This window comes from Saimiri boliviensis, chromosome 6 (assembly GCF_048565385.1).
Source record: "Saimiri boliviensis isolate mSaiBol1 chromosome 6, mSaiBol1.pri, whole genome shotgun sequence".
Taxonomy (NCBI): domain Eukaryota; kingdom Metazoa; phylum Chordata; class Mammalia; order Primates; family Cebidae; genus Saimiri; species Saimiri boliviensis.
Window position 1 is genome coordinate 133,081,980 of NC_133454.1, and position 27,359 is coordinate 133,109,338.

The 27,359-nt window shown below is 64.5% G+C and overlaps 4 protein-coding genes across 6 annotated transcripts; 1 reads left to right on the top strand and 3 right to left on the bottom strand.

Annotated features, from left to right (window-relative positions):
- Window positions 1-31: 31 nt before the first annotated feature.
- Window positions 32-2,525, top strand: POLR2L (RNA polymerase II, I and III subunit L). Its single transcript, XM_039471311.2, has 2 exons — window positions 32-406; window positions 2,279-2,525. Exons 1-2 carry the CDS (start codon window positions 312-314, stop codon window positions 2,385-2,387), a joined length of 204 nt encoding a protein of 67 aa, XP_039327245.1. The 5' UTR covers window positions 32-311; the 3' UTR covers window positions 2,388-2,525.
- Window positions 2,526-3,787: 1,262 nt separating this feature from the next.
- Window positions 3,788-8,816, bottom strand: CD151 (CD151 molecule (Raph blood group)). Its single transcript, XM_039471316.2, has 9 exons — window positions 8,787-8,816; window positions 7,119-7,179; window positions 6,203-6,290; window positions 5,924-6,115; window positions 5,548-5,622; window positions 5,057-5,161; window positions 4,820-4,978; window positions 4,565-4,651; window positions 3,788-4,465 (listed from the first exon to the last, which is right to left on the bottom strand). The coding sequence occupies exons 3-9, from the start codon at window positions 6,281-6,283 to the stop codon at window positions 4,406-4,408; spliced, it is 759 nt and encodes a 252-aa protein (XP_039327250.1). The 5' UTR covers window positions 6,284-6,290; window positions 7,119-7,179; window positions 8,787-8,816; the 3' UTR covers window positions 3,788-4,405.
- Window positions 8,817-8,945: 129 nt separating this feature from the next.
- On the bottom strand, window positions 8,946-16,401 carry CRACR2B (calcium release activated channel regulator 2B). Of its 3 annotated transcripts, XM_039471315.2 has the most exons (11): window positions 14,296-14,671; window positions 13,400-13,428; window positions 12,894-13,091; window positions 12,703-12,814; window positions 12,153-12,339; window positions 11,580-11,726; window positions 11,378-11,465; window positions 11,005-11,097; window positions 10,689-10,855; window positions 10,437-10,508; window positions 8,946-10,200 (listed from the first exon to the last, which is right to left on the bottom strand). In XM_039471315.2, the coding sequence occupies exons 3-11, from the start codon at window positions 13,056-13,058 to the stop codon at window positions 10,026-10,028; spliced, it is 1,206 nt and encodes a 401-aa protein (XP_039327249.2). In that variant the 5' UTR covers window positions 13,059-13,091; window positions 13,400-13,428; window positions 14,296-14,671; the 3' UTR covers window positions 8,946-10,025. The 3 variants fall into 3 exon arrangements, with proteins under 3 accessions (XP_039327249.2, XP_039327248.2, XP_039327246.2); XM_039471314.2 differs by lacking the exons at window positions 13,400-13,428; window positions 14,296-14,671 and adding an exon at window positions 16,257-16,401; XM_039471312.2 differs by lacking the exon at window positions 13,400-13,428.
- A 940-nt stretch (window positions 16,402-17,341) lies between these two features.
- Window positions 17,342-23,637, bottom strand: PNPLA2 (patatin like domain 2, triacylglycerol lipase). Its single transcript, XM_039471238.2, has 10 exons — window positions 23,559-23,637; window positions 22,709-22,995; window positions 20,867-21,099; window positions 20,715-20,780; window positions 20,121-20,330; window positions 18,913-18,973; window positions 18,628-18,801; window positions 18,371-18,503; window positions 18,067-18,189; window positions 17,342-17,972 (listed from the first exon to the last, which is right to left on the bottom strand). The coding sequence occupies exons 2-10, from the start codon at window positions 22,893-22,895 to the stop codon at window positions 17,714-17,716; spliced, it is 1,446 nt and encodes a 481-aa protein (XP_039327172.1). The 5' UTR covers window positions 22,896-22,995; window positions 23,559-23,637; the 3' UTR covers window positions 17,342-17,713.
- Between the last annotated feature and the right edge of the window lie 3,722 nt (window positions 23,638-27,359).

The window sequence follows — 27,359 nt, forward strand, 5'->3', positions numbered from 1 at the left end:
GAACCGCTGCTGCGGGGGCCTTTTGGCCCCAATCAGACTCCGTAGCGCCGGGACGAACCAAGGCGGCGGCCGGGGGGGGCCGTCTGCTGCTGCCGCGGCCGCGCGGACCCGGAAGCCCCGGGACGCACGGGGAAAGCCCATCCCGGCGGAAACCGCGGGCAACGACGCCAGGGCTGGTGGGGGAACGGCCGGGGCAGCGGAGAACGCGCGGAGCCGGTCCCCCCGCCACAGTGGACGCGCCCGGGGCGGGGCCTGGGGGGATCTTCGCGGGTCGCCGGGCCCAGCCGGGCAGTCTGGGACGCGCCGCCGCCATGATCATTCCGGTGCGTTGCTTCACCTGTGGCAAGATCGTCGGCAACAAGTGGGAGGCCTACCTGGGGCTCCTGCAGGCCGAATACACCGAGGGGTGAGGCGCGGGCCGGGGCCCGGGGCCGGGAGTCGGGGGCTGGGAGCAGAGGCCGGGAGTCGGGGCCGGGAGTCGGGGGCTGGGAGCAGAGGCCGGGAGTCGGGGCCGGGAGCCGGGAGTCGGGGGCCGGAGACAGGGGCCGGGAGCCGGGAGTCGGGGGCCGGGGACAGGGGCCGGGAGCCGGGAGCCGGGAGTCGGGGGCCGGGGGCTGGGAGTCGGGGGCAGGGAGCCGGGGACTGGGGGCAGGGGGCCGGGGGCAGGGGGCAGGGAGCCAGGGGCAGGAAGCCGGGGACCGGGGTCCGGGGGCTGGGAGTCGGGGGCCGGGAGCCGGGGGCCGGGAGCCGGGGGCCGGGGGTCGGGGGCCGGGAGTCGGGGGCAGGGAACCGGGGGCCGGGGGTCGGGGGCCGGGGGCCGGTGCTGGCGCCGGCCTAGGGTGCGGGCCGGGGCGGGAGGCGCCGCGCTGCCTGCGGCCGGCGCTCCCGTGAGCAGCTTCAGGCCCGACCTCTCCAGCTCCGCTCTGTGATCTGCCCGCGGGAGAACGTTGTCCCCTGAAGTCCGGGGAGAGAAGGGAGCTTGGGTTTCAAGCCAGTGGTGTCCTGGCGGGTCGCACGCGCCTTGTGCCCCGCAGAAAAGCCCTTGGTCTCCGCCCAGATCTCCTGTCTCTGCTCCCAGGCCCACCCCATGTCCTGCAAACCCCGCTTCGGGACGGGTGGGCGCGGCGGCTCACGCCTGTGATCCCGGCACTTCGGGAGGCTGAGGCAGGCAGATCACAAGGTCAGCAGTTTGACACCAGCCTGGCCAACACAGTGAAACCCTGTGTCTACTAAAAATACCAAAAAAAAATTAGGGGTGGTTTTGGTCGCCTGTAAACTCAGCTACTTGGGAGGCTGAGGCAGGAGAATTGCTTGAACCCCGGAGGCGGAGGTTGCAGTGAGCCGAGATTGCACCACTGCACTCCAGCCGGGGTGACAGTGCGAGACTCCATCTCAAAAGGAAAGAAAAGAAATGTAGGGCAGACTTGCTGCCCGCCCTTGCCATTGGACTTTGAGGAGTAGGCAGTCCTTCTCCTGCGCTTGTCCCTTGGTACTGCTGTCGCCACCGTGCCTGCGTCTTGGTCATATGTGAAGCCTGGGCGTGTGCCGGCCTGCCATAGGCGCTCAGTGCAGCTTGCCCTGTGAATGAGGAAAGTGAATGGACGGGCTGAGTGGGCTGCTAGAGTGAGTGGCCAGCGGCCTGGCCAGACCCTTCCCCAGTGATGCAAAGGGCCAGGGCCTCCCACGTGGCTGCCTCTTTCCCAAGCTTCTGTCTCCACACATGGGAGCCATCCGTGTGGGAATGTTCTGGAGGTCTTGAGAGTGACTGGAACTAGGTCCCAGGGAAAGCTTCTGATTGACTTGGAGATGAGGGAGGTGGCTCCCTGGAGAAGCAGTCTCTCCCTGACTGAAGGAAGCAGAGGTAAGGAAAGACCCCACAGCAGCAGAGTAGGCTTGCTCTGGGTGAACCAGCTAAGGGCGGGCCCCTGGAGAGCCCCCCTGCTGTGGCTGGTGCTGGATGTGGGGACCTGCACATCAGCACCTTGGTCTTCTAAGCTCCCCTAAATGGCTTGTAGTATTCATTTTGTTTACATTTCTTACATATGTTATACACACACACGTACAGCCAGAGGAGGTGGGAGAAGAGGCTGCTCCCGCTCCAGCCAGGACCGTACTGCTCAGTCTCAGCTTCCGATGCACCCGGATTAGATCTGGTCACCTTGCCGGTAGCAGGGGGCTGAGGCCAGCAGGCAGTGCCCGGAGGCAGGTTGGACGTGGGCTCCAGGCCTGTGCAGACCATGGAGCTCAGCCGGCCTCTCCACCCCTCCCGTTGACACAGGGATGCCTTGGACGCCCTGGGCCTGAAGCGCTACTGCTGCCGCCGGATGCTGCTGGCCCACGTGGACCTGATCGAGAAGCTGCTCAACTATGCGCCCCTAGAGAAGTGACCGTGCCGACGATGGGCCATGAGCGTCCTGCCCCGCGTTCATGAGACTGAGACACTGGGGATGCCTGGCTGCAGCGTGTGGATTGCGTCCCCTACCCCACTCTGGAACGAAACATCCAGTAAAGTTCTTTCAGAACCACCAAGGTCCCAGCTCTCACACTGCAGCGGCCCAGAGCAGCAGGCAGGACCCTGGCAAGCCAGGCCCTGAACCCTCCCAACCCTGGGTCAGCCTGCTCCACAGGCACCCCTGCAGGAGGCATGGCCAGGAGAGGCTTCCACTTTGTGGCTGTTTGAGGCCCCTGTGTTCTGGGAGCTCTTGAGGCCAAGCACAGGGGCTCCTGTACCCTCTCTCTTGGAATCTGAAGAACGGGATTTAGGCCGGGCAAAGGGGCTCCCCCTGTAATCCTGGCACTTTGGTAGGCCAAGGGAGGAGGATCACTTGAGTCCAGGAATTGGAAGACCAGCCTGGGCATCCTAGTAAGCCCCCGTCTCTACAAAAAAAATTAATAAATTAGCTGGGTACAACATTCACACCTGTAGTCCCAGCCACTCGGAGCTGAGGTGGGATGATCACTTGAGCCTGGGAGGTTAGCGCTGCACTCCAGCCTGGGCAACGGCATGAGACTCTCAGAACAGCTATATAAAAGGAAAAAGGGCCAGATCTTCTGGGGCCCGAACAGTCTCGGCTGTGGTGACGACGCCAGCACCTGCTGACCCCTGCCTGCTGCTGCCTGACCCTGAGTGTCTCACCCAAGCCTAGCAGGGAGTGTAGGCCAGGTTCCTGTCGAGGGAGAAGGCAGCACCAGCCTTGAGACGCCCCTACCTGGGCCAGGAGGTGGCCCTAAGGAGGCCCTGATGTCCAGCAACCACCCCAGGCCAGATGGCCCTGCTGCCCAGATACCTGGCATGGTGTCCTCTGGTGGAGGAGTGGGGTCCGCCTGGGGGTCTACAGTTCTGAGCCTTAGAGATGGGGCATGGGCAGTGGGGGTACAATCAGTGACCAAGCCCTGGCACCCCTCCTACCCTCTGGCCCCCAGCAGGGCTTAGAAGCTCCTCCATGTGATTCCCCTGCTGCTTCCACCCCATCTGCCTGGTATCTCTTACCTGGGCATGGCCCCCAGGCTTCAGCTTCCCACTGTGGCCAGAAGCATCTTTGGAAATACTTCATTTTCCTCTCCCTCAGGGGCTGTGAACACCATTTAGGAGCAATTGTGCTCCGTTCCGCTGGGAGGCCTGTGCTCGCTGTCCCTACCATTAGACCTTCCTGCTCTGGAGCCCCGTGAGGGGTTTGCCCTCCTGGCTCTGGCCTTTGTCTTGATGCTGACAGTGTGGGTCTGTCTGTTCTGTGGACATGAGGGCCCTGAGGACAGACCATCTGTCCCAGCACAGCGAGCTCACCCGTCTGTTCCACAAGTGTTTATTGAGCACCTGTATGTGGCAGGGACAGTTGCAGGCATCTGGGATACAGCAGTGAATAAGCCCTGCCCCACAGGCACACAGACAGGTAGTGACCACACAGCATCTCGGTTGGGGGTGTCAGTGGAGGGAAAGACCGCAGAGGGTCTGGCTGTTGAGGGTCGGAGGGGCAGAGGTGCAGGCCCAAGGGTCAGTCGGTTTCCCCAGACTGGGAGGGGGCCACGTGGCTGCAAGGCAAAGCCCCAGTACCTGAAGAGCCTCTACCTGCTGGGAACACCCAGCCCTGCCCCACTCAGCAAGGCCCCTTCCAGCCTGCTCCTGACCACCAGGCAGGGAGTGTGTCCAGGGAGCCCCAGGAAACACCCCACTCCCCATACCATCACAGCCAGCCAGTGCCCTTGCCACTGGGCTCAGGCCTCCAGACTTTGGTGTGCAGCAAAAGGCACTTGAAGCTGCCTCCGGGGTTTGGGTCCCCAGAGGCCCTGGCGATGGCACAGGGTGGGAGGCATTGGGAGCCCAGCCCTGGTGCAGTAGTCTCAGCTCAGTAGTTGGGTGCGGCGGCAGCAGCAGGGCACTTCGAGCGTGGCTGAGCCCGCGGCAGGGTCAGTAGTGCTCCAGCTTGAGGCTCCTGTATAGGCAGCAGGTGAAGATCATCCCGAAGACCTGTGTGCAGAGCCGGGCAGGCGTAAGCAGACGCCACGGGGCCACCGGCCGCCTGCCCGAGTCCCCGACAAGGTCACCATCGCCCGCACAGGCCCTCACCTGCACACAGGCGATGCCAACGCCCACAGCCCCAATGACCCTCAGGTGCTCCTGGATGAAGGTCTCCAGCTTGGTGATGCAGCCGCCCTGTGGGATCCCAAAGGGTGCTGCAGGTGGGCCCTCTCTGCTTTCAGGGTGTTCCAGGCCCACCCCTAGCACCCAGGCAGTCAGCTCCCTGCCAGTGCAGGCTCTCGCTGGGCTGTCCCCCCACCTCCTTGTAGATTAAATTAGGCGGGTCGCTGGGTGCCCACCCACCTCCACCTTGTAGATGTTGGAGGCGTGGTCCCGCTGCCCACAGCCAGGCACCACCGTCTTGCAGCAGCTGTCGGGGACCACACGGCCGCCGGCCTCCCCTGAGCGGATCCACTCGCTGTCCCGCCAGTCCTGTGAGTTGTTGCTCCCACAGCAGTGGAACTGCATCAAGAACAAGGCCAGGGTGAGTCCAGGGCGGCTCTGGGGATGGACGTGCCCCCCCCAGCACCACCCACCCACCTCCTGCTGCAGCTGGTCCACAGCGTTGGTCACGCCCTCGTGGCCCGGCTGGTGGTAGCGCTTGGTCATGGTGTCCTTCAGGTTCTCCTTGAGCTCCGTGTTCAGCTGGGGTTGGGATGCAGGAAACTTCAGCCTCAGTCTAAGACCCTTCAAGGTGGGGCTGGCAGAGCCCCAGGATGGCAGGGGAGAGGCCCAGGGCCCGGCTGAGACCAAAGGGAACGGCTGGGGCTGGACCTCAGGATGAGGGGAGGTGGGGTGGGGCGGGGTGACAGTGGAGTGTGTGTGGCAGAGGCAGAGGGCTTCCGGATCCCCTGGACACCAGCCCGACCTCATGTTCCCCTGCAGAGACCTAGACTCCACCTCCAGGGCCCAGCAGCACGTGGGTCAGCTCTGGCACCGTGGGGGTGGGGGCTGGTGCTAGTCACCTGTGTGTGTCACAGGTGTGCCCCACCTGTGCATGTCTGTCTGAATGGCCTGCCCAGGCCCCTCACCTGCTGGTAGTAGGCGTAGGCGAGGACACCAGCGATGATCTCCAGCAGAAAGATGAGGAGGAGCAGGATGAAGTACTGGGGGGCAAGGACACCCGTCTGAGGCCTAGTGCCTGAGCACCTCAGAGCAGAGCCCCCATCCCGGCTTCTCAGGCTCCAGGTGGGGGCTGAGGGGCTGCCACGACCCTGAAGCTTGCTTTCCGAGCTGGTGGCTTCCCTCAGCTGGTCCAGCAGGAATGTGGGGACCCAAAGGACTGGGCAGGTGGGGAAGGACCGTACCCCACCCCAACCCGGGCCAGGTAAGCGCAGCAGGGCACAGGTTCAAAGCCCCCTTGGGCCCCATCCACACCCCCCGCCCCATGGCCTCCGCCCCGCTGACCAGGCGCAGCAGGTTCCGCCGCTCCTTGAAGGTAGCACAGCAGCCCAGGACCCCGGTCACCATGACGACAGCACCCGCCACCACCAGGATGTAGGCCGTGGCCAGGTAGGTGCCCGAGGCCAGCAGGCTGATGTAGTCACTCTTGAGGGCCAGCGTCCAGATTCCCACTGCCATGACGGCCAGGCCGGCCAGCTACAAGCAGCACACGCTGGTCACCGAGTCTGCTGGGTCTGAGGGTGGCCCGGGGGTGGGGGTGGGGACGGGGCAATCCCCCCTCACCCAGAAGCAGCAGTTGTAGGTAAACAGCAGGTACTTGAGGCAGACGGTGCCACATGTTGCCTTCTCGTTGAACTCGCCCATCCTGGGGCTGGGGAGGCACAGGAGGGGTCAGCAGGGCCACAACACCAGGCCCGTGACAGGAGGACAGCTACAAGGAAGGGACACAGGTGCCCAAGCCAGCCCAGGAGCTGGGGCGGAGCCAGCCACCATCCCGGGAGGCCTGTGAAGGAGCCCCCATGGGAACAGGACGTGAGCCACTTACCTAGCGACTCGGGGGCCTGACCCAGTACAGCCAGGATAGACCCCTGGTGCCCCCAGACAGGACGGGGGTCACGGAGGGCCTCCAGCCATCACTGCTGACTCACCCCTGCTGGCAGCCGGGGGAGGAAGCCCTAGCAGGCCCCTCCAGTGAGCTCAGGCCGGCCTGCCCGCCCCCCATGGCATTCCCAGGGGCCCACGTCACAGGCTGGTAGGAGTCTACAGGCCACAGGCCTGCAGTGAGGGCAGAGGAGGCCACTCAGAGAAAGCGGAGGGGTTGGGGTTCGAACAGGCCCCAGCTCAGCGCCTTCCTAAGGTTCTCTGGCCCTATTTCCGGTTTGTTAAAGCTCTTCCTTCCTCCCGGCCAGAGGCGGGGAATGGAGTGCGGAGGCAGGTGGAGCCTGGCAGACCGGGAGGGTTTTTCCTGGACAGGGGGCCACACCAACCCGAGGGGCAGCACAGAGACAGGCCGTGCCCCTCCCCAGAGGCCCCGCGCCCGGCCCAGCCCGAAGCAGTGGGCAAGCTGTGAGCACGGGGAAGGCAGGGAGGGTGTGGGCGCAGACAGCAGCTGAGCGCCCCGGGCGGCGTTTCCAGACAGCACAGCCAAGCCCGGACTTTAACCGCCCGCCTGCTCCGCCCCACTCTGCCCAGCACTCACCAGCCAGCTGGGAAAGACTCCTCGGTAGGACAGGTGGACAGAAGCTCCCCAGGACTCTAGGCTAGAGAGACAAGGGCATGTCAGGTCACAGGGCGCAGGTCTGGTCCAAGGGCCAGAGTGTTCCAGGTTCATTCTGGAGGCAGAGGAGGACTGGCCAAGCCTGGTATTTTGGTCTGGGCTAGGGTGGGGTAAGGCAGAGGACATTTTTCTTTTTCGCTTTTTTTTTTGGTGGGGGGAAGAGGGGAACGGAGTACCGCTCTGTCACCAAGCTAGAGTGCAGTGGCGCGATCTCAGCTCACTGCAACCGCCTCCTGGGTTCAAGCGATTCTCCTGCCTCAGCCTCTCAAGTGGCTGGGATTACAGGCACGCGCCACCACACCTGGCTAATTTTTGTATTTTTAGTAGAGACAGGGTTTCATCATGTTGACCAATCTGGTCTTGATCTCTTGACCTCGTGATCCGCCCTCGTCAGCCTCCCAAAGTGCTAAGATTACAGGCGTGAACTACCACCTCGCCCAGTGATTTTATTTTTGGGGATGGAGTTTCGCTCTTGTCACCAGGCGGGAGTGCAATGGCAGGATCTCAGCTCACTGCAACCTTCACCTCCTGGGTTCAAGCGATTCTCCTGCCTCAGCCTACTGCGTCGCGCCTGCCACCACTCCCAGCTACTTTTCGTATTTTTAGTAGAGACAGGGTATGGACGTTGGCCAGGATGGTCTCGAACTCCTGACCTCACGTCACCCACCCGCCTTGGCCTCCCAAGGCAGAGGACATTTCTGGCCAGTCTGATCCTGGGAGGGACCTCATGCCTGCCCCACCCTGAGCCTTACTTCCAGACCCATCACTGGCCTTTCCCCCACCAAGCAACAGCAGCCACAGCCTGGGAAAGCGGCGCCATGGAGCTGTGGGGGCCAGACCTGACCACTGAGCTGAGAGTCACCCTCCGTGACGGAGCTGGGGCGTAATACACTAGGATTGGCAGGAGCAGACCCTGCCGCCGAGCTGGGGGACCTGCCCCTGGCCTGGCTGTGAGGTCCCAAGCTTTCTGGGGAGGCTGGTTCTGGGCGCAGATGCAGCCTCCACCGCCAGGACGCAGGCGACCCGCTGAGGAGTGGCCCCTCTTCCCAGGAACGCCTGGTCCCCGCGAACCGCCTGGGAAAACGCCAGCCAGAAATAGCTCTCCGGCCTTCCCCAGTCCTCGGGAACCGCACCAGGCCCCCGGGCGGCCCGCGCCCCATCAGGGAGAGCCCCCACAGGGGGACCCGGGACTCCGAGCCTGCCGGGCGTCTCCGGGCACTGCAATGAGGTCACCGCCGCCGCCGACCCCGCCCGACGCGGCCAATGGCGCGCCCACTTGCACGCGGGCGGAGGGAAGGGGGCCGTGTCCAGAGACAATGAGCGGGGTGTCCAGGCTGGGCGTCCCGGGGCCCCGGCGGCGAAGGGGGACGTCAGGCCCGTCCGAGGCCCCGGGAGGCGCCTCTCCCACCCGCCCGGCGCCGCCTCCCGCGGAAGGGCCTGCGAGGAAGCTGGGCCAGGCGGTGGGCGCGGCCTCCCGGGCTCCCCGGGCGGCTACGGCGGGGCCTCGGGTACTGGGGCGCGCAGCACCCTCGGCCCCTCGGCCCCCTGGGCCCCCTCGCCCCCCTCGGCCGGCGCCGCGCACTCACTCACCCACCACGCGTCGGAGTTCGGGCCCGGGCGGCGGCGGCGACGGCGGGGGCGGCTCCCAGCGCGGAGAATGCGCGGCCCGGGGCCTGCGAGGAGACGCCCCGCCCCGGCCCCGCCCCAGGCCGCAGGCCCCGCCCGCGGCGGCAGAAGCCCGGCAAGTCCGAACCCGCGTGGCGAGCGCGAGCCGGTGGGTGCAGGCGCTGGGGGTCGACCCCGCACTGCGGGGGCCGGGCGAGCTGCAGCCCTGAGGGCGCCAACAGCCCATCAAGGGTCCCCTGTCCCGGGACGGAGGAGCTGAGCGGGAGGCGGGCCGAGGTGGAGCGGCGACCAGAGGCCCGGGGCTGCGGCGGCCGGGCCCGCCTCCATGCCCAACCCCGTCTCTTTCTCCGCACCCTGGAACCGCCCAGAGGCTTCAAGGGGTCGGCAGAACGGTTGCGGGCCTGGGGCAGGGGAGAGCCTAGCGCCGTGGGCAGAGGCAGGAGAGAGGCTAGGCCGCGGGCAGTGTGGACACCCTGGAGACCCGGGCAGGCCTGGGGTCCCAGCCAGAGATACTGGAAGGAGCCACTGGGTGTGGTGCGAGGAGGTGAGGGAGGAAGGGCAGGACCGGCCTAGGGCGGCACGGGGAAGCCAAGAGTGGGAGTGAGGAAGGAGGGGGCTCCCCCCCACCCCCAGCTCATTCATCAGTGACACAGGTGAAGACTGGCGGGTGAGGCGGTGGCTGGGCTCCTGGGCAAGACAGCGGGACGCCCTGACCCACACACTGGGGGGGGCCCTGTGGGGCTCCAGCCTTGATGAGTATGAGTTGGGGGGCATGACCAGGGACACAAGAGGACACGCAGGACCTCAGCCCCCGTGCCGCAGGCCCACGTGTTCACCCACACGGCGCGCGTGCACAGTGACCACTCATGCAGTGTGCACACCCACCCAGGCTGCGGCTCCCAGAGGCACGAAGGCCAGGAGGATGCAGGGCAGGCAGTGGGTTTATTTGACCAGGGGTGTTTCTGCTGAACTGAGATGGGGTTGATTGAATGGGGACAGAATGAAGAACTGGCAGAGGGCACACGGGACCCTGACCACCCCCAGGCCCCTGACCACCCCCAGGCTAGTTCTTTATGTCTTCGGTCAGGCAGGCCTGGGGCCCCCTGGGGAGAGCCCGCACCCTGAGTAGGCACCACCCAACCCATGACAAGTCTCCTGCCAGGACAGCTTCCAGCTGACGCTCCGTGAGTCACTCGGGGCCGGTCACCGGGCACTGGGAAGGTGACCAGAGCCGCGTCTGGGGGGCCGAGACCAGCAGCAGCAACAGCAGCAGGTGGGCCCAGGCAGGCGGGCGGTGGTCAGAGCCTTCCTGCGGCTGCTGCCCGCCCGCCTGGCCTCGAAGGCGTCCCTGTCGTCTCGCAGCCGTGTGTTCAGCTCCCTAGGGAAGGAGGAGTCCGACACTGAGCGGGTCTGAGGGAGCGCAAGGTGAGGGAGGTGGGCTCTGACTCCCCTCGACAGAAAAGAGGTGTCTGGCTGGGACTGCAACATGAGGCGTGAAAGGCAGACATAGGAAAGACTTCCAGCGGAGCAGAGCGGTAGCCAAGAATGTTGGGGAGCTTGGAGCCCCCTGGCTCCGCTGAGCCCCTTCCCTCGCCGGCCTGAGCCTGGCCGCACCTGAGCAGCTCCAGTTGCCGTAGCAGGCTGACTTTCTCCTTCTGCATGTTCCTGGAGACGGCGACCACGTCTCTGTGGGTAGGAGGTGGTGACCCGGCTGCAGGAAGGCTACCGGGGAGCCCCAGGACCCCCTAGAAGACCCTCCCTCCCACAGAGCCGGGCTGGGACTTTGAGGTGGGGATGAAAGTGGCGCAGACCCGAGCACCCGAGGGCCCCTCCCCCGGGACACGCCCCGGCCCCGTTCCCCGGCACCGTTGGGTTTGCTCCTGGCGGCCTCGCGCTTCGCCCTCCAGCCTGCGGATCTGTTCCTGCGCTCCTTCCAGCTGCGCCCGCAGCGCCTCGTGCGCCCGCCACAGCTGGGAGTTCTGGGCCTGCGCCTCCAGGTGCTCCGCAGCCCGGGCCCGCAGCTGCTGCTCTAACTAGAGGATGGAGACCGGCGAGGAACGCTCCCTCTTCCCCGGGGTGCTGCGCGTGCCCAGGCTCCCGGCAACCCGCGGGCCGGGGACACTGCGGCCCAGGGGAGCGCGCACGGCTGGCTGTGGGGACGGGGCAGGCGCCGGGCGCTCACCTCCCGCTGCCGCAGGTCCGCGCGTTCTAGGTCCTGCTCGCGACCCTGCAGCTCCAGCTCCAGGCGGCTTCTCCGCTCCCCGCCGGCGGAGCTCTGGGACGCACGGAGGGCCACTGAGCCTTCGCCGGCCGCCCGGGCGTGCACACGAGGCACACGGAGGGCCGGGGGCTGGGAGTGGGCCAGGACGGAGCGGGGTCGGGTGGAGAAGACCGGACGGGCGCGAGGGGTGAGGCCCAGCGGGGTCTCCCTGGACCGGGGGCAGCCGGGCCCCGCAGAGGTGGAGCCGTCGGGGTGGGGCTCGTTCGGGGAAGGCGGAGCCAGGGGGCGCGCGCGGCGGGGTTGGGCCTGGCGCGGGGCGGGGCCCGAGGCCCACCTGACTCGGCGGGCGCCGGCTTTGCTCGCGAAGCTGCTCCATCTCCTCGTACAGAGCGCGCACCTCCCGCTCGTGCTCGCTCTCGCGCCTTCGGGGCACGGGGAGACCTGGATGAGAACTTGCCGGCGCTGCAGCCCCCCAGCACCCCCTCTGCTGCTGCCCGAGGCCCTCCGCTGGCCCCCAGACCCCACCCGGCGCTCACCTCCGCAGCGCCTGCTCCAGGCCGTCGCGCTCCCGGGCCGCCTCCTCCAGGCAGGCGGACGCGCCTATCAGAACGTCCTCGAAAGAGCTCAGCAGCTCCGGGCGCTCGCGCTGCAGCCGGGCCCAGAGCGTCCTCACAGCCCGCTGCCTGGAGGGCGGACGTGAACGGAGGTTGGAGCTGGCAGAGGCGGGGAGCAGGCGCCCCTCCGCCCACGGCAAACCCCTGGGAGACTCTGGTCCTGGACCGGACAGGCGCGCTTGCCGCGGGCAGGGCATCCCTCCCGTGAGCGCCTTCGCCGCTGCCCAGCGTGGGTGGCCGGTGAGCCGTGTGTACCGGGCGGTGCCGGTCTGTGGCCCCGCTCCCGGCGCCGCCCCTCCTCCCCGCAGCCCTGGCTGCTGCCTCCTGAAATGCAAATTCTGCGGGAAATCACGACGGGTCCCTCCCAGGGAGTCGGAGCTGACGCTGGGCCGGGCCTGAGCCTGTGCGGGACCCGCACTCGGGTGTCAGGGGCAGACAGCATGCAGGCAGCGAAACAGCAGGAGGGGCGGGGTGGCAGGGCCAGCGCCGACTCACTCGCCCAGGACTGGGGCCACCCCCAGCTGCTCCAGCGCAGTGTGGAATCGCTCCTCCTCTTCCTCCTCCTCCTCCTCGTCCAGAGAGCCCCCCGTGCCCTGCACGTCCATCCAGCCTGACTCAAAGGTCTCCTCGGGAGCCCTGCCGGGGATTTCTCCCTGGGCCGACTGCACCCCCACAAACATCCCTGCAGGCATGGAGCGAGCATTACCGGGGCTGTGGGTCACCGCCCTGGCTCTGTCCCGTTCACCCTCCCAGCAAGTATCCTGGCCTCTCTCAGGGCCCAGTTTCCTGTTTTTCTTCCTTGTTCTGGTCCTATTGGCCTGGGAACAAGAGGTGACAGGCCGGCTCCCAGCCCCACGGGGCATAGCACAGGAGAGGAGTGGGGGCAGGAAGGTCAGCTTCCGCACACTCCACAGAGCCGGGGACACCAGGCGCGGGTGGGTGCAGACACCAGCACTGGCCCTGGAGGGAGGAGGAGCGCAGGCAGCCCTCGGGCCACAGGCGCCCAGCCTCTGGGTAGTGGGGGATGGGCGGGCCTCAGGCTCACCCAGGCCCAGGCAGAACTCGCGGGGGGTGAGGAAGCCAGTGTGAGCCTGGTCCAGACTTTCAAACACGGCCTCCAGCTGCTCAGGCGTGAGGGGGAGGTCGCTCTGGAGACCCTGGTCAGGGAAGGACAGCAGGGATGAGCCGCTGAGGTCCGCCCCGGGCCGAGGCAGTCTCTTGGGGCCGGGGACTCACCTGCAGGTCGTGCCTGGTGATGAAGCCCTTGGCCTCCTTGTCACATAGCAGAAACAGCTCCTGGGCCTGCTCCAGCATGGCAGCCCGGGGCTCTGCAGGACCTCCCTCCAGTTCCGCCACCTCCTCCTGGGCCTCATCAGCCTCAGGCTCTCCCAGGCTGGCCATGGGAACAGGGGGCCTCAGCCTGGCCTTCAGGTGCTGTGAAGCCAAGGGAGGGTCAGAAGAAATTCGGGAGGGGAGCTGCTGGGGTGCAAGTGTGTCTGAAGGGTCAGCTGCAGGCCCTCCCTGCAGCAGGTGGGAAGGTGGGCGGAAGGCAAGGTGGGGCCAGAGGGCTGGGGCTGTCACTGCGGTGGGTGAGACAGGCTCAGGGACTGTGGGTGCTACCCCGATGGGTCTGGCATCTCAGGAAGCTGGAACCCAGGGAGAGGCGAGAGCCCCAGGAGGAGCTGCCCAGTTCAGGATGGGAAGCTGGAGGTGGGGGCAGTCTCGGGGCCGGTGGAGAAGACCTGGTGATGAGGAAGGCGACTCCTGAAAGCTGAGAGGGGCGGGCTTGCGGTCAGTGAGGGAGGAGCCCGCCGCTTTCTGCAGTTGGAGATCTGACCCCACGTGAGGGCTCAGCCAGCCCTGACCAAGTCCTTAGCCCCTAGCCTGAACCTGGGTGGCCCAGCCTCATGACAGCTGGCAGCCGGGGCAAACTCCTCCCTCCTGCCCAGCAGCCCCTCCCTCCCCACAACTAAGCCCGCAGGGTGCAGGGGCCAGGTCCCAACCGGCAGAGCCCCTCGCCTCTGCCGCTCTGCTCAGGAATACTTTCAGATTCGAAACCTAACGCCCCTGCCCCCCATCACTAAGGCCCTTCCCTGTCCCAGAACTCCTTGCAGAGATGCCCCGCCCCCTAACCAGAGCCACCTGTCCTTCCCACAGCGTCCTCATCCCGGATTTCCAAAGCTGCTCCCCAGTGACACCAGCCTTCCCCCACCAGAAAGCGGGGATCCTGGCCCCTGGCTCCACGGCCAGGGTCCTCCGGTATTTCTTAGCCGGGCCACCTCCGCAGAGGGCAAGCCTGAGCAGCTGAGGGAAGGGGACACGAGACACCAGGGCCATTGCCTCCAGGCCACATTGTCGCCTCACCCTCCAACTTTCAGGTCCACCCCTGCCGGAAGCCACGGCGGCTGGGCCCCAGGGAGCTAGGAGGATGGGCTGGCCGGGTGCGGCAGCCGGCCGCCTGCGCTCCTGCAACTCTGGAGGCCAAGCCTGCCCTGGCCGCTGCTGCCTCAGGTCCCGAGGGGTACCCGGAGTCTCTGACCGACATGCTCAGGTTTGGCACGGGCCACCGCGGCTGGGAGAGGGTGCCGGGCGGGCGGCGGTGGAGGGGCCTCGGCGGGACCAGCGGGCACCTGCCTACCTGTGAGCTGCACGGCCGCACCTGCCTCTCGCCAGGGCCGCTCCTCCCGGAAACGCTGGGCGCGCCCCGCCCCAGCTGGGACCCGGACGGGACACCAGGGGCACCGGGCCCGGAGCGACCCCTGCCTCCTCACAGGCACCGAGACCCCCGCTCGGGCCGGCCCAGGAGAGGCTGCTCTGTGCTGCTGTCGCCTGTCCCCGCCTCTCTGAGCTGCCCTTGCGGCCCGATCTCTGTCGGCCTGAGAGAGCCGAGGAGCAGCGATGTGCCCCGGAGACCCAGGGTCCCCCCGGAGCAGGGACAAGGCTGCAGGGGCGGCGTAGACACCAGCGCCTGGGAGGGGCCGCTCCCGTCCGGGAGAGCCCGACTTAAGGCGCCAAACGTGTGTGCAGGAAAAAGCCCGGCAGGAAACAGACCAAATGCTTGCATCGGTTATCTCCAGGGGTGGGGAGGCGTCACTCTCTTCCCTATACTGTCCCAATTTTTTTTTTTTTTTTTTTTTTTTTTTTTTGAGACGGAGTTTCGCTCTCGTTACCCAGGCTGGAGTGCAATGGCGCTATCTCGGCTCACCGCAACCTCCGCCTCCTGGGTTCAGGCAATTCTCCTGCCTCAACCTCCTGAGTAGCTGGGATTACAGGCACACGCCACCATGCCCAGCTAATTTTTTGTATTTTTTTAGTAGAGACGGGGTTTCACCGTGTTGACCAGGATGGTCTCGATCTCTTGACCTCGTGATCCACCCGCCTCGGCCTCCCAAAGTGCTGGGATTACAGGCTTGAGCCACCGCGCCCGGCCCCAATTTTTAAACAATAAGCATGTCGGCCCAGCGCAGTGGCTCACACCTGGAATTCTAGCACTTTGGGAGGCCAAGGTGGGCCGATCACCTGAGGTCAGGAGTTCGAGACCATCCTGGCCAACATGGGGAGACCCCATCTCTACTAAAAATACAAAATATCCAGGCGCCATGGCTCACACCTGCAATCCCAGCACTTTGGTAGACCAAGGTGGGAGGATCACGAGGTCAGGAGGTCAAGACCGTCCTGGCTAACCCCATCTCTACTAAAAAAAAAAAAAAAAAAAAAAAAATCAGCCGGGCATGGTGGCTCACGCCTGTAATCCCAGCACTTTGGGAGGCCGAGGCGGGTGGATCACGAGGTCGAGAGATCGAGACCATCCTGGTCAACATGGTGAAACCCTGTCTCTACTAAAAATACAAAAAACTAGCTGGGTGTGGTGGCGCGTGCCTGTAATCCCAGCTACTCAGGAGGCTGAGGCAGAAGAATTGCCTGAACCCAGGAGGCAGAGGTTGCGGTGAGCCGAGATCGCGCCATTGCACTCCAGCCTGGGTAACAAGAGTGAAACTCCGTCTCAAAAAAAAATAAAAAAAATAAAAAAATTAGCCGGACGTGGTGGCATGCGCCTGTAGTCCCAGCTAATCAGAAGGCTTAGGCAGGAGAATCACTTGAATTCAGAAGCCAGAGGTTGCAGTGAGCCGAGATCAAGCCACTGCACTCCTGCCTGAATGACAAAATGAGACTCCATCTCAAAAAAAAAAAAAAAAATTAGCTGGGCATAGTGGTGCACACTTGTAATCCTAGCCACTCGGGAGGCTGAGGCAGGAGAATGGCTTGAACCCAGGAGGCAGAAGTTGCCGTGAACTGAGATCACCCCACTGCACTCCAGCCTGGGCAACAGAGTGAGACTCCGGCTCAAAACAGACGAAAACAATCAACATGTAAGGCTAGAAGATGTTGAACTTAGCGGTATTCGGTGGACCAGCCGGGGCACAGGGAGGTCCCACCTCTGCAGCCCCTCACAGCACTCCTGACTAGGGCTCCCCTCTGGGGAGGAGTGGAAAGAGGAGCTGCGTGAGGCCCGAGTGGAACCCTCCTGCCGGGAAGAAAATTCCACGCGAGACCGAGGAGCCCGCCCCAGCCCCAGCCCCAGCCCGGCCCCTCACCCACCTGCAGGGCTGGCCTCAGGATCCCGCCCAGCAATCCTGGGGGCTTCCAGGCCTCTGCTTCTCAAGGGAAGGGGCCCGGGACCCAGCTGAACCACAATAGGCTGGGCTTATGGCACAGGACCTTCAGACCAAGGGGGTTGGCCCTGGCACAGGCGCACCAGGGACCTGCCTGGCCGGCTCACCCGGTCCCAGATCGCAGAGCCAACCGTTATTGTTGGCAGGGGGCTGCCACCACAGCCACCCACGCCTTCTGAGAGGAGCAGGTGGGGGCTGGCTCTGGCCAGCCAGCCAGGCCCAGGGCTCTGCTCCAGCAGCCTCAGGCCATGTGTCCTTTTTTGTTACCAAGGAGGGCTGGCCTCCCCGCCATGCAGAGTGCGCTCTCAGGAAACCACTTCTCCTGCACGGCGCTGAGCCCCCTTCAGCTAGGCTCTCACCTGCCTCCATATCCCAGCCCCCTCCACCCCTGGGTACTGGCAGGAGGCTGCGTATGTGGGGGGAGGCAGGGGAACAAGAGCATGTGTGCATGAAGCCAGAGGGGCTTGAGAGGGTGGGGGACAGCTTTCGGGCAAATGCCCAGGTTGGAGCAGCCACTCCAGCAAGCTGGGCGCGCTCAGGAGTTCCGTGAGGACCACCCACCCGGCCAGCTCTGTGTGTGCCCCGACTCGGCCTCTACAGCTGTCCTGCCCCAAAAGCCACACACCCCGCTGCGTCATTGTGTGGCGGGAGGGGCAGGTGACACCTTTTGCAAACATTTTCCTGTTTTATTTACCAAGGATCTTGGTCCCAAATATTTCCATCAGCTCTCAGAAGGCTGTGTCCAAGGGTCAGCCAGGAGGCCTCCGGGCAAAGTGGGGGTCGTGAGGATGGGTCCTAGCCAGGGGGTAGGCAGGAATGCACCAGGCTCACATGTGCCTGTAGGGGGTGCCCAGGCCAGCCTGGCACGTTCTACATGCCAGGCCCAGGACTGCGACGCTGGAAGCCCTGACCTGCAGCTGTGGAGATGCTGGCCAGCTGAGGAGCGCCCGCGCCTCGCCACCATGCTCTCCAGCAAGCCGGCAGTCACACACAAGCGCAGTGGGCAGAGGCTGGGCTGCAGCATTTATTACATGTGCTTTGGCGAAAATAAATAATTCTTCACACGGACTTTTCAGCAGGACATGAAAAACGTGGAGGGAAGAGCAGCTGCAGAGTTCTCGGAGTACGGGTGGGGAGGTGCGCGGGCAGCACGCGGAAGGACGACTAAGGCACAGGTGCGCGGGCCCAGGTGCGCGGGCCTCGGCGGCCCCGGGGAGGGGAACGCAATCCTCCCCACTGAGTGCAGCTGTGCGTGGCTGGCGGGGGTCCGCCGCAAGGCCCCCTCCTCCTCACTCCGCAGTGGTCATGGAGAGAGGCCGGGGGTCGGGGTCTCGGGCAGCCCCAGGGCACCGACTCTCGGGCCGGGCTGCAGGGGCGGGGCGCTCAGCGAGGGGGCGGGGCCTCGGGGGCGGGGCCCGCGGGGGCGGGCGCGCGCATGCGCAGAGCGTCCGGCGGGAAGGCCACGTTGGTGCAGAAGAGGCCGAGCAGCAGCTGGCGCTGGCACTCCTCCCACTTGGCCAGCGCGTCCCCCAGCGAGAGGTTGTTGCGCATCCACCCGGGCAGTGCCTCGCTGTAGGCGGCGCAGGACAGCGGCACGGAGGGCAGCGACTGGGCGCGGCGGAGCTCCGCCTGCTCCGACAGCCTGCGGGGCGGGGCCGGGGCGGGGAGGGCTTCAGTGCCGGGCACGGGCGCCGCGGGCCGGGGCCGGGCAGGCGGGCGCGCGGTCGGCGGCTCACCTGGAGGGCAGGTGGCGGCCCAGCTTCCTCTTGGCGCGCATCACCAGGTACTGGCAGATGCTGCCCGTCTGCTCCTTCATCCACCGGATGTCCTCGGGAACGTCGGGCAGCCACTCCAGCAAGCTGGGGAGGGGGCGAGCGCGCGCTCAGGGACCCGGCCAGGCCCACACGCCCACCCACCGGGCCCCGTCTGCGCCCTGGTTCGGCACCGCCCACCCCACCCCACCTTCCGCGTGGCCATCACTCGCGGATGATCCCCAAGTCCGTCCCCGGGGCCCCTCTCCCGACCCTCCTGCCCCCACACCGGATGGTGAAGGACACGGCGCTCTCCAGCGGCAGCGTGTAGGGCACCATCATGGCCGTGGCCAGGCGCACGGGCAGCATGTTGGAGAAGGTGGTCAACAGGTCCCTGGGCTCCACACAGGCCTCCAGCAGGGCTGCGGGCGGGCGGGCAGGAGGTTGGCGGCCAGCGGAGGCAGGGGAGCCCAGGACCCGCTCGGCCTCCCTCCGCGCCTCGCCGTCCCCTCCCCTCCTCCCGTCCCGTCCCCGAGGTGCACGCACCCTCATTAAGCCGGGCGGGCAGGTGCTCCAGGATGTGACCTTCCCCCGGCGGCTGCGAGCGATCCTCCGCTCGGGCGCTCTCCACGGCCTCGTCCTCCTCCTCGTCCTCATCCTCCGGGCCGTCAGGGCGGGCGGCGGGCAACGCCAGCAAGGGGTTGGGCCGGTTCAGGAGGCCTGGGGTGGGGACGGGAGGGGATTCCGTTAATCAGCGCGGCCGCGGCCGGTGGGCGGCAGAGGACAGCAGAGCCGCCGAGCCCAGCCCGCCCAGCCCGCCGTCCCGCGCACCGTTCCGCCGCAGGAAGCGCAGGCCGTCCCGGTAGCCCTGCTTGCACATCTCCCGCAGCACCTGCAGTGAGGAGGAGGAAATGGAAGTGGGCGGCCCACGCATCCCCGGTCGGCTTCTGGAGTCCCTGACAGCCCCCTCCCTCCGCAGCCCCCAGCCCCAAAACCTATCCTAGATCCAGAACAAGATGGAGGCTAGGCAGGAGGCGGGGTGCTGCGGCCCACGCCTGTAATCCCAGCACGTTGGAAGGCTGAGGCGGGCAGATCACTGAGGTCAAGGATTGGAGACCAGCTTGACCAACATGGCAAAACCCCGACTCTACAAAAAATACAAAAATTACCCAGGCATGGTGGCACAGGCCTGTAATCCCAGCTACTCGGGATGCTGAGTCCGGAGAATTACTTAAACCCAGGAGGCAGAGATTGCCATGAGCAAGATCACCCCACTTCACTCCATCCTGGGTGACAGAGTGAGATCCTGCTTTTTGTGTTTTTTTTTGAGACAGCGTCTCACTCTGCCGCCCAGGCTGGAGTGCAGTGGGGTGATCTCAGTTCACCACAACCTTCACCTCCCAGGTTCAAGTGATTCTCCTGCCTCAGCCTCCCGAGTAAACTGGGATTACAGGCGTGTGCCTGGTAATTTTTTTTTTTTTTTGCATTTTTAGTAGAGACGAGGTTTCGCTATGTTGGCCAGGCTGGTCTCAAGCTCCTGACCTCGTGATCCACCGGCCTCAGCCTCCCAAAGTGCCAGCGAGACCCTGTCTCCAAAAAAAAAAAAAAAAAGAGGCTGCGGCTGGGTGTAGTGGTTCACGTCTAAGCCCAGCACTTTGGGAGGCTGATGCAGGCCAATCACCTGAGGTCAAGAGTTTGAGATCAGCCTGGCCAACATAGTGAAATCTTCTCTCTACTAAAAATACAGAAATTAGCCATACGTGGTGGTGGGCGCCTGTAATCCCAGCTACTTGGGGGACTGAGGCACGAGAATTGCCTGATCGGAGGTTGCAGTGAGAGGGGGGCTGGACATGGAACCTGCTAGACGGAGAGGTTAGACAGCGAGGCTGGGGGGGCCTGCTGCCCCTGGAGAGGTTGTGCACTTCCCCCAGCCCTCAGAAGAGGCTGCACAGACTCCCACCCTACTCCGGGCACTCAGGAGAAGTCAAGGAGCCCAGTGAGGAGAGGCTGGGCAGGCCGGTCCCCGGGGCAAGGCTCACCATGGGCTCGGGCGGGAAGAGGGCCTTGGAGAGGCGGTAGAGGTTACGCAGGTTGAACTGGATGCTGGTGTTGGTGACCCGAAGCTCGTGGATGTTGGTAGAGCTGTCCTGTGGGCAGATGTCACTCTCGCCCGAGAAGGGGGACACTGTGATGGTGTTCTTCAGCTCGTAGAGCGGCAGGTTGTCTGAAATGCCACCATCCACATAGCGCTTCCGCAGGACACAGACAGGGCTGCACGTGAGGGCCTGCCGGCTGTGACAGCCACCCCAACCGGCCACCAAGGGCCCCCATTCAGTGGCTATTTCATTTGAGCATTTTATCCACTGGGCACTGGCTGTGGGCCAGCTGGGGCACTGAGCAGATCCCAGATTGGGGCGGGGGCAGGGACGGAGAGCCACAGGAAGCGTGTGTTGCCATAGCTACCCTGTTTCTTGAGTAACACAGGGAGGTAGCTGTCAGGGACACCAGGGACTGACAGGGGAAGTGGGGTAACGCAGTGGCAGAGCAATGGCCTGAGGGGACGGTGCTCAGCGGCCTCCTTCTCTGTCCCTCATCCCACCCCGCGGAAGGTGCTCAGGGTTTGGGATACTCACCACACCCTGGAGGGAGGGAGGGATGAGACCACAGTACACAGGGATGAATGTGCTGCAGACATTGGCCTTCGGGGCAGGGACAGAGCACGAGAGTGAGCAGGGACCTTAGGGTTTGCGCCTCCCCCCAGCATGGCTCCCCAACGCCCCCCCACCTGAATGAGCTCGTCCTTGGAGTTGAAGTGGGATATGATGACGTTCTCGCCATCCGACACGCGGGTCAGGGAGATGCCCAGGCGCCCACTGGCACGCTCGTGGCTGTCAGCAGGCAGGGTCTTTAGCAGGCAGCCACGGATGGTCTTCACCAGGTTGAAGGAGGGGTGCAGGGGGCCCAGGAACCGCTTCCGGGCCTCTTTAGACACCTCGATGATATCAGCACCAGCCTCACCTGGGGCAGCATGACCGAGGTTAGCGGCCAGCGCTCCTGGGCTTAGGAACCCACCTTCCTTCGTGGCCCCGTGCCCAGGGCTCCATGGCATACAGACCCTGGAGGAGTCCCAGTGCCCGTGGGGCTGGCTCACAGCTGGGGCTTTGGCCACCTCCCATGGGACCGCAGACAGCAGAGGCTGGTCAGCTGAGACCAGGACCTGCCCTCTGCCTGGTATTTCCCAACTGCCTGTCCCCATGAGTCACTGGGCCTGGTGTGGCATCCAGCCCAGGACAGGGGACCAGGCAGACGCTCAACTCTGACAGGTCTCAGCCTTCACCCACTTGGCCAGATCCAGCGGGGGGATGGGACAGACCCACAAAGCCCAGCCGGGCACGCAGGTCACAGCTCACAGGCCCCGGGGGTGTTCGGCTAGAAGCAGTTGGGGCCCAGTCCCTAGGAACCCATACCTGTGTCCCGCTGCAGCCAAGAGCAAGCAACCCAGCCAGACACTCCTTTTGGGGCTCAGGGGTGCTGGCCAGCATGGGGCTAGTCCCTAGGAGTGGTCAGGAACCTTGGGAGAAGAGCTGAGGTCTGAGCCCTCCTCCAGGACATGGCCCTGGTCAGGAGTGGGGCAGTGTGGGGCCAGGGGCTTCTCAGCCACCACCTGCCGCACTAGGGGCTTCAGCTGTGCACGACCACGCTAGAGTCGGAGTCTTGTTGGGAGCAGGGTGGGAGGCACTGTGGGAGAAGCTTCCCTGGCTGCGGTAGCAGGGACCCTGATGTGTCTTGAAGCCAGGGGGCTGAATGAGAGGCGCTTGTCTGAGGCCTCCGTGAGAGGGAGAGGGCTGAACGGGGCTCTTCCAATAATGGCTCTAGTTATTGGGACCTGGGGGGTGGTTAACTTCTGTGGTCCAGCCCATCCCTCCCAGAACAAAGATCAGAAGAAGAGGGCGGGGGCGAAGGCCGGACAGGCTCCTGCTGAGCAGGGCGCCCCTGGCATCTTGCGTGTCCTTGCGGGCCGGGAGCTGGGCAGCAGTTCCAGGACTCCTGAGGTCATGTGCCGTAAACACCGCTTCCTCATAGCAGCCGATGTTACCAGCCGAGGCCAGCCCAGCACACAGAGACCCGCGCCCTCCTGACCACAGGCTCCAGAGCCCAGAAGCACCCTCACCCATGACGTGTGCCAAAGTGGTGGGCCGCGCCTGGGAGCCAGGCCACAGGGCACCGCGTGTGAGGAGAGGGCAGGAGGGCCCTCGCTCCAGCCCTGACCTCAGCGGGGCTCCTCCTTCCCGGCCACCCCCGTGCCAGGCCCCCGATAACAGCCTGGAACTGCGGAGGCCCAGGACACAGTGACCGACCGCTGGCGCCGGGTGTAACATCCAGGGCCCCGGGGTGGCTCAGGTCCCTCCTCGGGTTCTCACGGTCCCGTCCACGAGCTACTTTCTCTGTCCAATGACGCCGCTTCTGCGGCACCCGCCCGCCCCACAACCTCTGCGCCCGGGAGGCGGCCCCGGCACCCTCGGAGCAAAACAAGCCAGGCCCCGCCCCCGGGCCGGCGACCCGCGTGGGATCCTCCCCCCGGCGCCCACAGGGAGCGCCCCCCGGCCCCGCGGGCCGCCCCGCTCACCCAGGCAGGCCCCGGTGACCAGCGCCGTGGCCGTGAGCGCCCCGGCCGAGGCGCCGTAGATGTGCGCGGCGTTGGCCACCAGGAAGGGCGCGTGCTCGCGGAGGCAGGAGGCCACGCCGACGTGGTAGACGCCGAGGAAGCCGCAGCCCGCGAACGAGATGTTCCACGTCGCCTCCCGGGGAAACATCGCGGCGGCCGCGGGCTCCGTGCGCCGCTCGCTCGCTCGCCCGGGCCGGCGGGTCCCGCTGCAGCTCTAGGTCCGGGCCCCGCGGGCCGAGGCGAAGAACCTACGCGGGCGGCGCGGAGGCGGCGCTTTTAAGTGCGGGGCTCACGGAGGGGGCGGGGCCGGCGCGCGGGGACCAATCGCGGCGCGCGGGGAACGGCCGCGCCCTGGGGCTCCGCCCCGCCCAGGACCCCGCCCCCCGCGCTGAGCCCCGCCCTCCGCCGCTGGTGGGCTAGCAGGGGGCTCGCAGGGGTGCGGGGCAGGCCGAGCGCAGGCCCCCGAGCCTGGAGGCCGGAAGCCTCGCACAGATCCGGGTACCCGCGAGAGGGGGCTCTGATTTCGGGGCCACCGCCGCCCCTCCCCACCGGGTCGTCCTGTCTGTGACACCCACCCGGGACACGGAGGAGCTGGCCCCCGGAGGAGCACCCCCAGACCTGAAAGCCGCCCAGGCCTCGGGACCCCCGGGACCCACTGGCTCACCCACAGACTGACCCATAAACATCTAAGGCCATATGCGATTCCTGCAAACCCTTCGTGGGGGACCCCAGCTCCGCAGACCCACGTGCCCCCACGTGGGGTCTCACCCCTGTCCTGCCCCCGCGGCCCCTCCTGACCTTGGCCTCTTACCTGGGTCTGTACCTGGGTCTGTCCCTGCCTGTTCAGGCTTTGGAGCTGCCTGCGTCTGACTGGGGCCCGCCTCTCCCCCGATAATTGCCCCAGAGGTGGAGCGCTTCTGGGTGATGTCACCCTCTCGCCCCTTTTCCGCATATTTCTCCAGGTCTGTGGAGCAAGCCGCCCTTGGCTTGGATCCAGGATCCCGCCCTGCACCTCACACCACTCCAAACGAGAGGCTGGCTTAGGTTGGGGTCGAAGGTAATGAGATTCTGTCTCCCCAGGAACACTGGCTCTCTGTTGTCAGGGCTGCAGAGGGTCTGGGATAGGGCATGGGGCTGCCGCCAACCCTGGCTCAGTTAGAGAAGCCAGAGCAGGGCCTTCCCAGGATGGGGCCATCTGTGGGGATGCTGTCCAGTCCCCAGCCTCTCCCAGTCATCCCAGAGAGCAGTGGAAAGTCAACCCAGCCCCAGCCCTACTGGGGGCAGGTAAGCACCTGTTACAGAAGCTCAAAATGGGAGGCCGGGTGCGGTGGCTCCCACCTGTAATCCCAGCACTTGGGGAGGCCAAGGGGGCCAGATCACAGAAAGCTGAAAGGTCGAGACCACCCTGGCCAACGTGGTGAAACCCCGTCTCTACTAAAAATATACAAAAATGAGGGCCAGGCACGGTGGCTCACGCCTGTAATCCCAGCACTTTGGTAGGTCAAGGCGGGCAGATCACCTGAGGTCAGGACTTCAAGACACGCCTGGCCACACGGTGAAACACTGTCTCTACTAAAACTACAAAAATTAGCCAGGTGTGGTGGTCCATGCCTGTAATCCCAGCTACTCGGGAGGTTGAGGCGGGTGAATTGTTTGACTGGGCGGTGGAGGTTGTGGTGAGCTGAGATCGTGCCATTGCACTCCAGCCTGGGCAACAGAGCAAGACTGCATCTCAAAAAAAAAAAAAAAAAAACGGGCCGGGCGCGGTGGCTCAAGCCTGTAATCCCAGCACTTTGGGAGGCCGAGGCGGGTGGATCACGAGGTCAAGAGATCGAGACCATCCTGGTCAACATGGTGAAACCCCGTCTCTACTGAAAATACAAAAAATTAGCTGGGCATAGTGGCACATGCCTGTAATCCCAGCTACTCAGGAGGCTGAGGCAGGAGAATTGCCTGAACCCAGAAGGTGGAGGTTGCGGTGAGCCGAGATCGTGCCATTGCACTCCAGCCTGGGTAACAAAAGCGAAACTGTCTCAAAAAAAAAAAAAAAAAAAAAAAAAAAAAAAACGAGAGGAAGCAGCTAGGTGTGGGGTACCTCAGGGGTCTTGGGGGGGGGGTTCCCCTGGGGACGCGAGGCGGAGTTGAGCTCTGATGGCTAAGTTAGCAGCCTAGCAGGACAGGGGAAGGCTGTGGGGGAATGAGGGGAGAGAGAGCAGCTGGGCCCCAGCGGTTGGAGAGGGCCAAGCACAGAGGATGTGACCATATTTGACTTGAAAGGACTCCTCCTGGGCCAGGCTCAGTGGCTCACACCTACAATCCCAGCACTTTGGGAGGCTGAGGCTTGGGGGTGGGGGGATTGTTTGAGTTCGGGAGTTTGAGACCAGCCTAGGCAACATAGCTTGATTCCCTCCGTACAGCAAATTAAAACATAAGCCAGGTGTGGTGCGCACCTGTAGTCTCCGCGCCTCAGCAGGCTGAGGTTGGAGGATGGATTGCTGGGCTGCGTGGGAGTGTCACCATGGTGCCCCTGCACTCCAGCCTGGGTGACAGTGAGACCATCTCAAAAACAAAACAAGACTCTCCCTTTCTCTGCACGTGGGGCCTCTTCCAAATCTTTGGAGGGAGGTACGCTGTGGCCAATACACAGTGGGCTGCGGTGTGGGGGGCGGGGCTTGCCTGGGATGTCAGGAACCCCCTGTGACTGGATTGGGGCGACCCTGCTGGAGGTCGCAGGGCTTAGGGTGCGATGAAGCCGGATGGGAGTCCAGGGCTCCTCAGGGCAACCGCCGACGGGGAGGCCAGGGACTGAGGGTCCTTCCCTCTGCCTGCTCCAGGAGAGGCCAGGAGAGGCCAGGGTTCGGGCCTTAGCCGCATCTGAGCTGCCGTTGCCTTGACGGGTGTGGCTGCCCCAGCACAGGGAGACCTCTGCTCCCGTTTCCACAGCTGGGTCAGGCTGTTTTGGGTACATATTCCTCCCTCCGGGCCCCTGGGAGGCTCAGGAGCCAGAAACTAGGCGGTCCTTCCCGGAATCCCGGCTGAAGCGGAGCACCCCACCATAGCGCAAGCTCCAAGGGGCGGCTGGCTGAGAAACCCCAGGCGGTGTCACGCCCCACTCCCATGAGCTGCAGGCGACACAGGCCCTCCCTTCAGGGTCCAAGGCTGGAACTGTGAGGACTGCACACTGAACCCTAGGTCCACTCCTGCGGGGGCCCTTCCCTGAGCCTGGACCACCAGTGCCGCAGCCTCAGCCCTGCCCCTTCTGTCGAGCACTGCTCCCCTGCACTCCAGGGCTGCACTCTGCGGGGTCATTTCCCTTTGCTGCCTCCTCCATCTGCTGCCCACCCCTACTGCCCACGTTCCAGCCTCCTCCACGCCTCGCCTGGCTTTACTCATAAGTCTGTAGAGAACCAAAAAAAGGTGGGTTTTTTTGACAGTGTCTCACTCCGTCGCCTAGGCTGGAGTGCAGTGGCAGAGTATCGGTTCACTTGAACTCCTTCGCCTCCTGGGTTCAAGTGATTCTCCTGCCTCAGCCTCCTTAGTAGCTGGGATTACAGGTGCCCGCCACCACGCCCAGCTAGTTTTTGTATATTTAGTAGAAACAGAGTTTCACCATGTTGGTCAGGCTGGTTTTGAACTCCTGGCTTTGTGATCCACCTGCCCCAGCCTCCCAAAGTGTTGGGATTACAGGCGTGAGCCACCGTGCCTGGCCGAAAATGTCTTTTTAAAAATATTAATAAAGCAAGGCGCAGGGGCTCACACCTGTCATCCAAGGACTTTGGGAGGCCCAGGTGGGTGGCTTGCCTGAGCCAGGAGTTTGAGACCAGCTTGAACAACATGGTGAAACTCCATCTCTACAAAAAGATACAAAAATTAGTTGGCTGTGGTGGAGCGCACCTGTAGTCCCAGCTACTCTGGAGACGGAGGTGGGAGGATCACTTGAGCCCGGGAAGTCAAAGCTGCAGTGAGCCAAGATGGCACCACTGTACTGCAGCCTGGGCAACAAAGGGAGACTCTGACTCAAAAAATAAGATAAAATAAAAAATAAAATATACACCAGGTGCTGGGGTGCATGCCTATAATCCCAGCACTTTGGGAGGCAGAGGTGGGTGAATCACCTGAGGTCAGGAGTTCCAGACCAGCCTGGCCATCATGGTGAAACCCCATCTTTTTTTTTTTTTTTTTTTTTTGGAGACGGAGTTTTCGCTCTTGTTACCCAGGCTGGAGTGCAATGGCGCGATCTCGGCTCACCGCAACCTCCGCCTCCTGGGTTCAGGCAATTCTCCTGCCTCAGCCTCCTGAGTAGCTGGGATTACAGGCACGCGCCACCATGCCCAGCTAATTTTTTCTATTTTTAGTAGAGACGGGGTTTCACCATGTTGACCAGGATGGTCTCGATCTTTTGACCTCGTGATCCACCCGCCTCGGCCTCCCAAAGTGCTGGGATTACAGGCGTGAGCCACCGCGCCCGGCTCGAAACCCCATCTTTAAAAAAAAAAAGAAAAGAGGCCGGGCGCGGTGGCTCAAGCCTGTAATCCCAGCACTTTGGGAGGCCGAGGCGGGTGGATCACGAGGTCGAGAGATCGAGACCATCCCGGTCAACATAGTGAAACCC

What these genes read in the sequence shown, in the direction of transcription:
- POLR2L (XM_039471311.2), top strand. Translation starts at nt 312, where the DNA reads ATGATCATTCCGGTGCGTTGCTTCACCTGTGGCAAGATCGTCGGCAAC. An exon ending in CAGGCCGAATACACCGAGGG is followed by an intron (nt 407 to 2,278) that starts GTGAGGCGCGGG and finishes CCGTTGACACAG; the next exon opens with GGATGCCTTGGACGCCCTGG.
- CD151 (XM_039471316.2), bottom strand. Translation starts at nt 6,283, where the DNA reads ATGGGCGAGTTCAACGAGAAGGCAACATGTGGCACCGTCTGCCTCAAG. An exon ending in GGCGGAACCTGCTGCGCCTG is followed by an intron (nt 5,623 to 5,923) that starts GTCAGCGGGGCG and finishes CTTGCCCCCCAG; the next exon opens with TACTTCATCCTGCTCCTCCT. An exon ending in TGGACCAGCTGCAGCAGGAG is followed by an intron (nt 4,979 to 5,056) that starts GTGGGTGGGTGG and finishes TTCTTGATGCAG; the next exon opens with TTCCACTGCTGTGGGAGCAA.
- CRACR2B (XM_039471314.2), bottom strand. Translation starts at nt 13,058, where the DNA reads ATGGCCAGCCTGGGAGAGCCTGAGGCTGATGAGGCCCAGGAGGAGGTG. An exon ending in CTGGAGCAGGCGCTGCGGAG is followed by an intron (nt 11,466 to 11,579) that starts GTGAGCGCCGGG and finishes CGTGCCCCGAAG; the next exon opens with GCGCGAGAGCGAGCACGAGC. An exon ending in GCCGGCGCCCGCCGAGTCAG is followed by an intron (nt 11,098 to 11,377) that starts GTGGGCCTCGGG and finishes CGTGCGTCCCAG; the next exon opens with AGCTCCGCCGGCGGGGAGCG.
- PNPLA2 (XM_039471238.2), bottom strand. Translation starts at nt 22,895, where the DNA reads ATGTTTCCCCGGGAGGCGACGTGGAACATCTCGTTCGCGGGCTGCGGC. An exon ending in CCAAGGACGAGCTCATTCAG is followed by an intron (nt 20,781 to 20,866) that starts GTGGGGGGGCGT and finishes CCTGCCCCGAAG; the next exon opens with GCCAATGTCTGCAGCACATT. An exon ending in GCGCTTCCTGCGGCGGAACG is followed by an intron (nt 18,802 to 18,912) that starts GTGCGCGGGACG and finishes TCCCCACCCCAG; the next exon opens with GCCTCCTGAACCGGCCCAAC.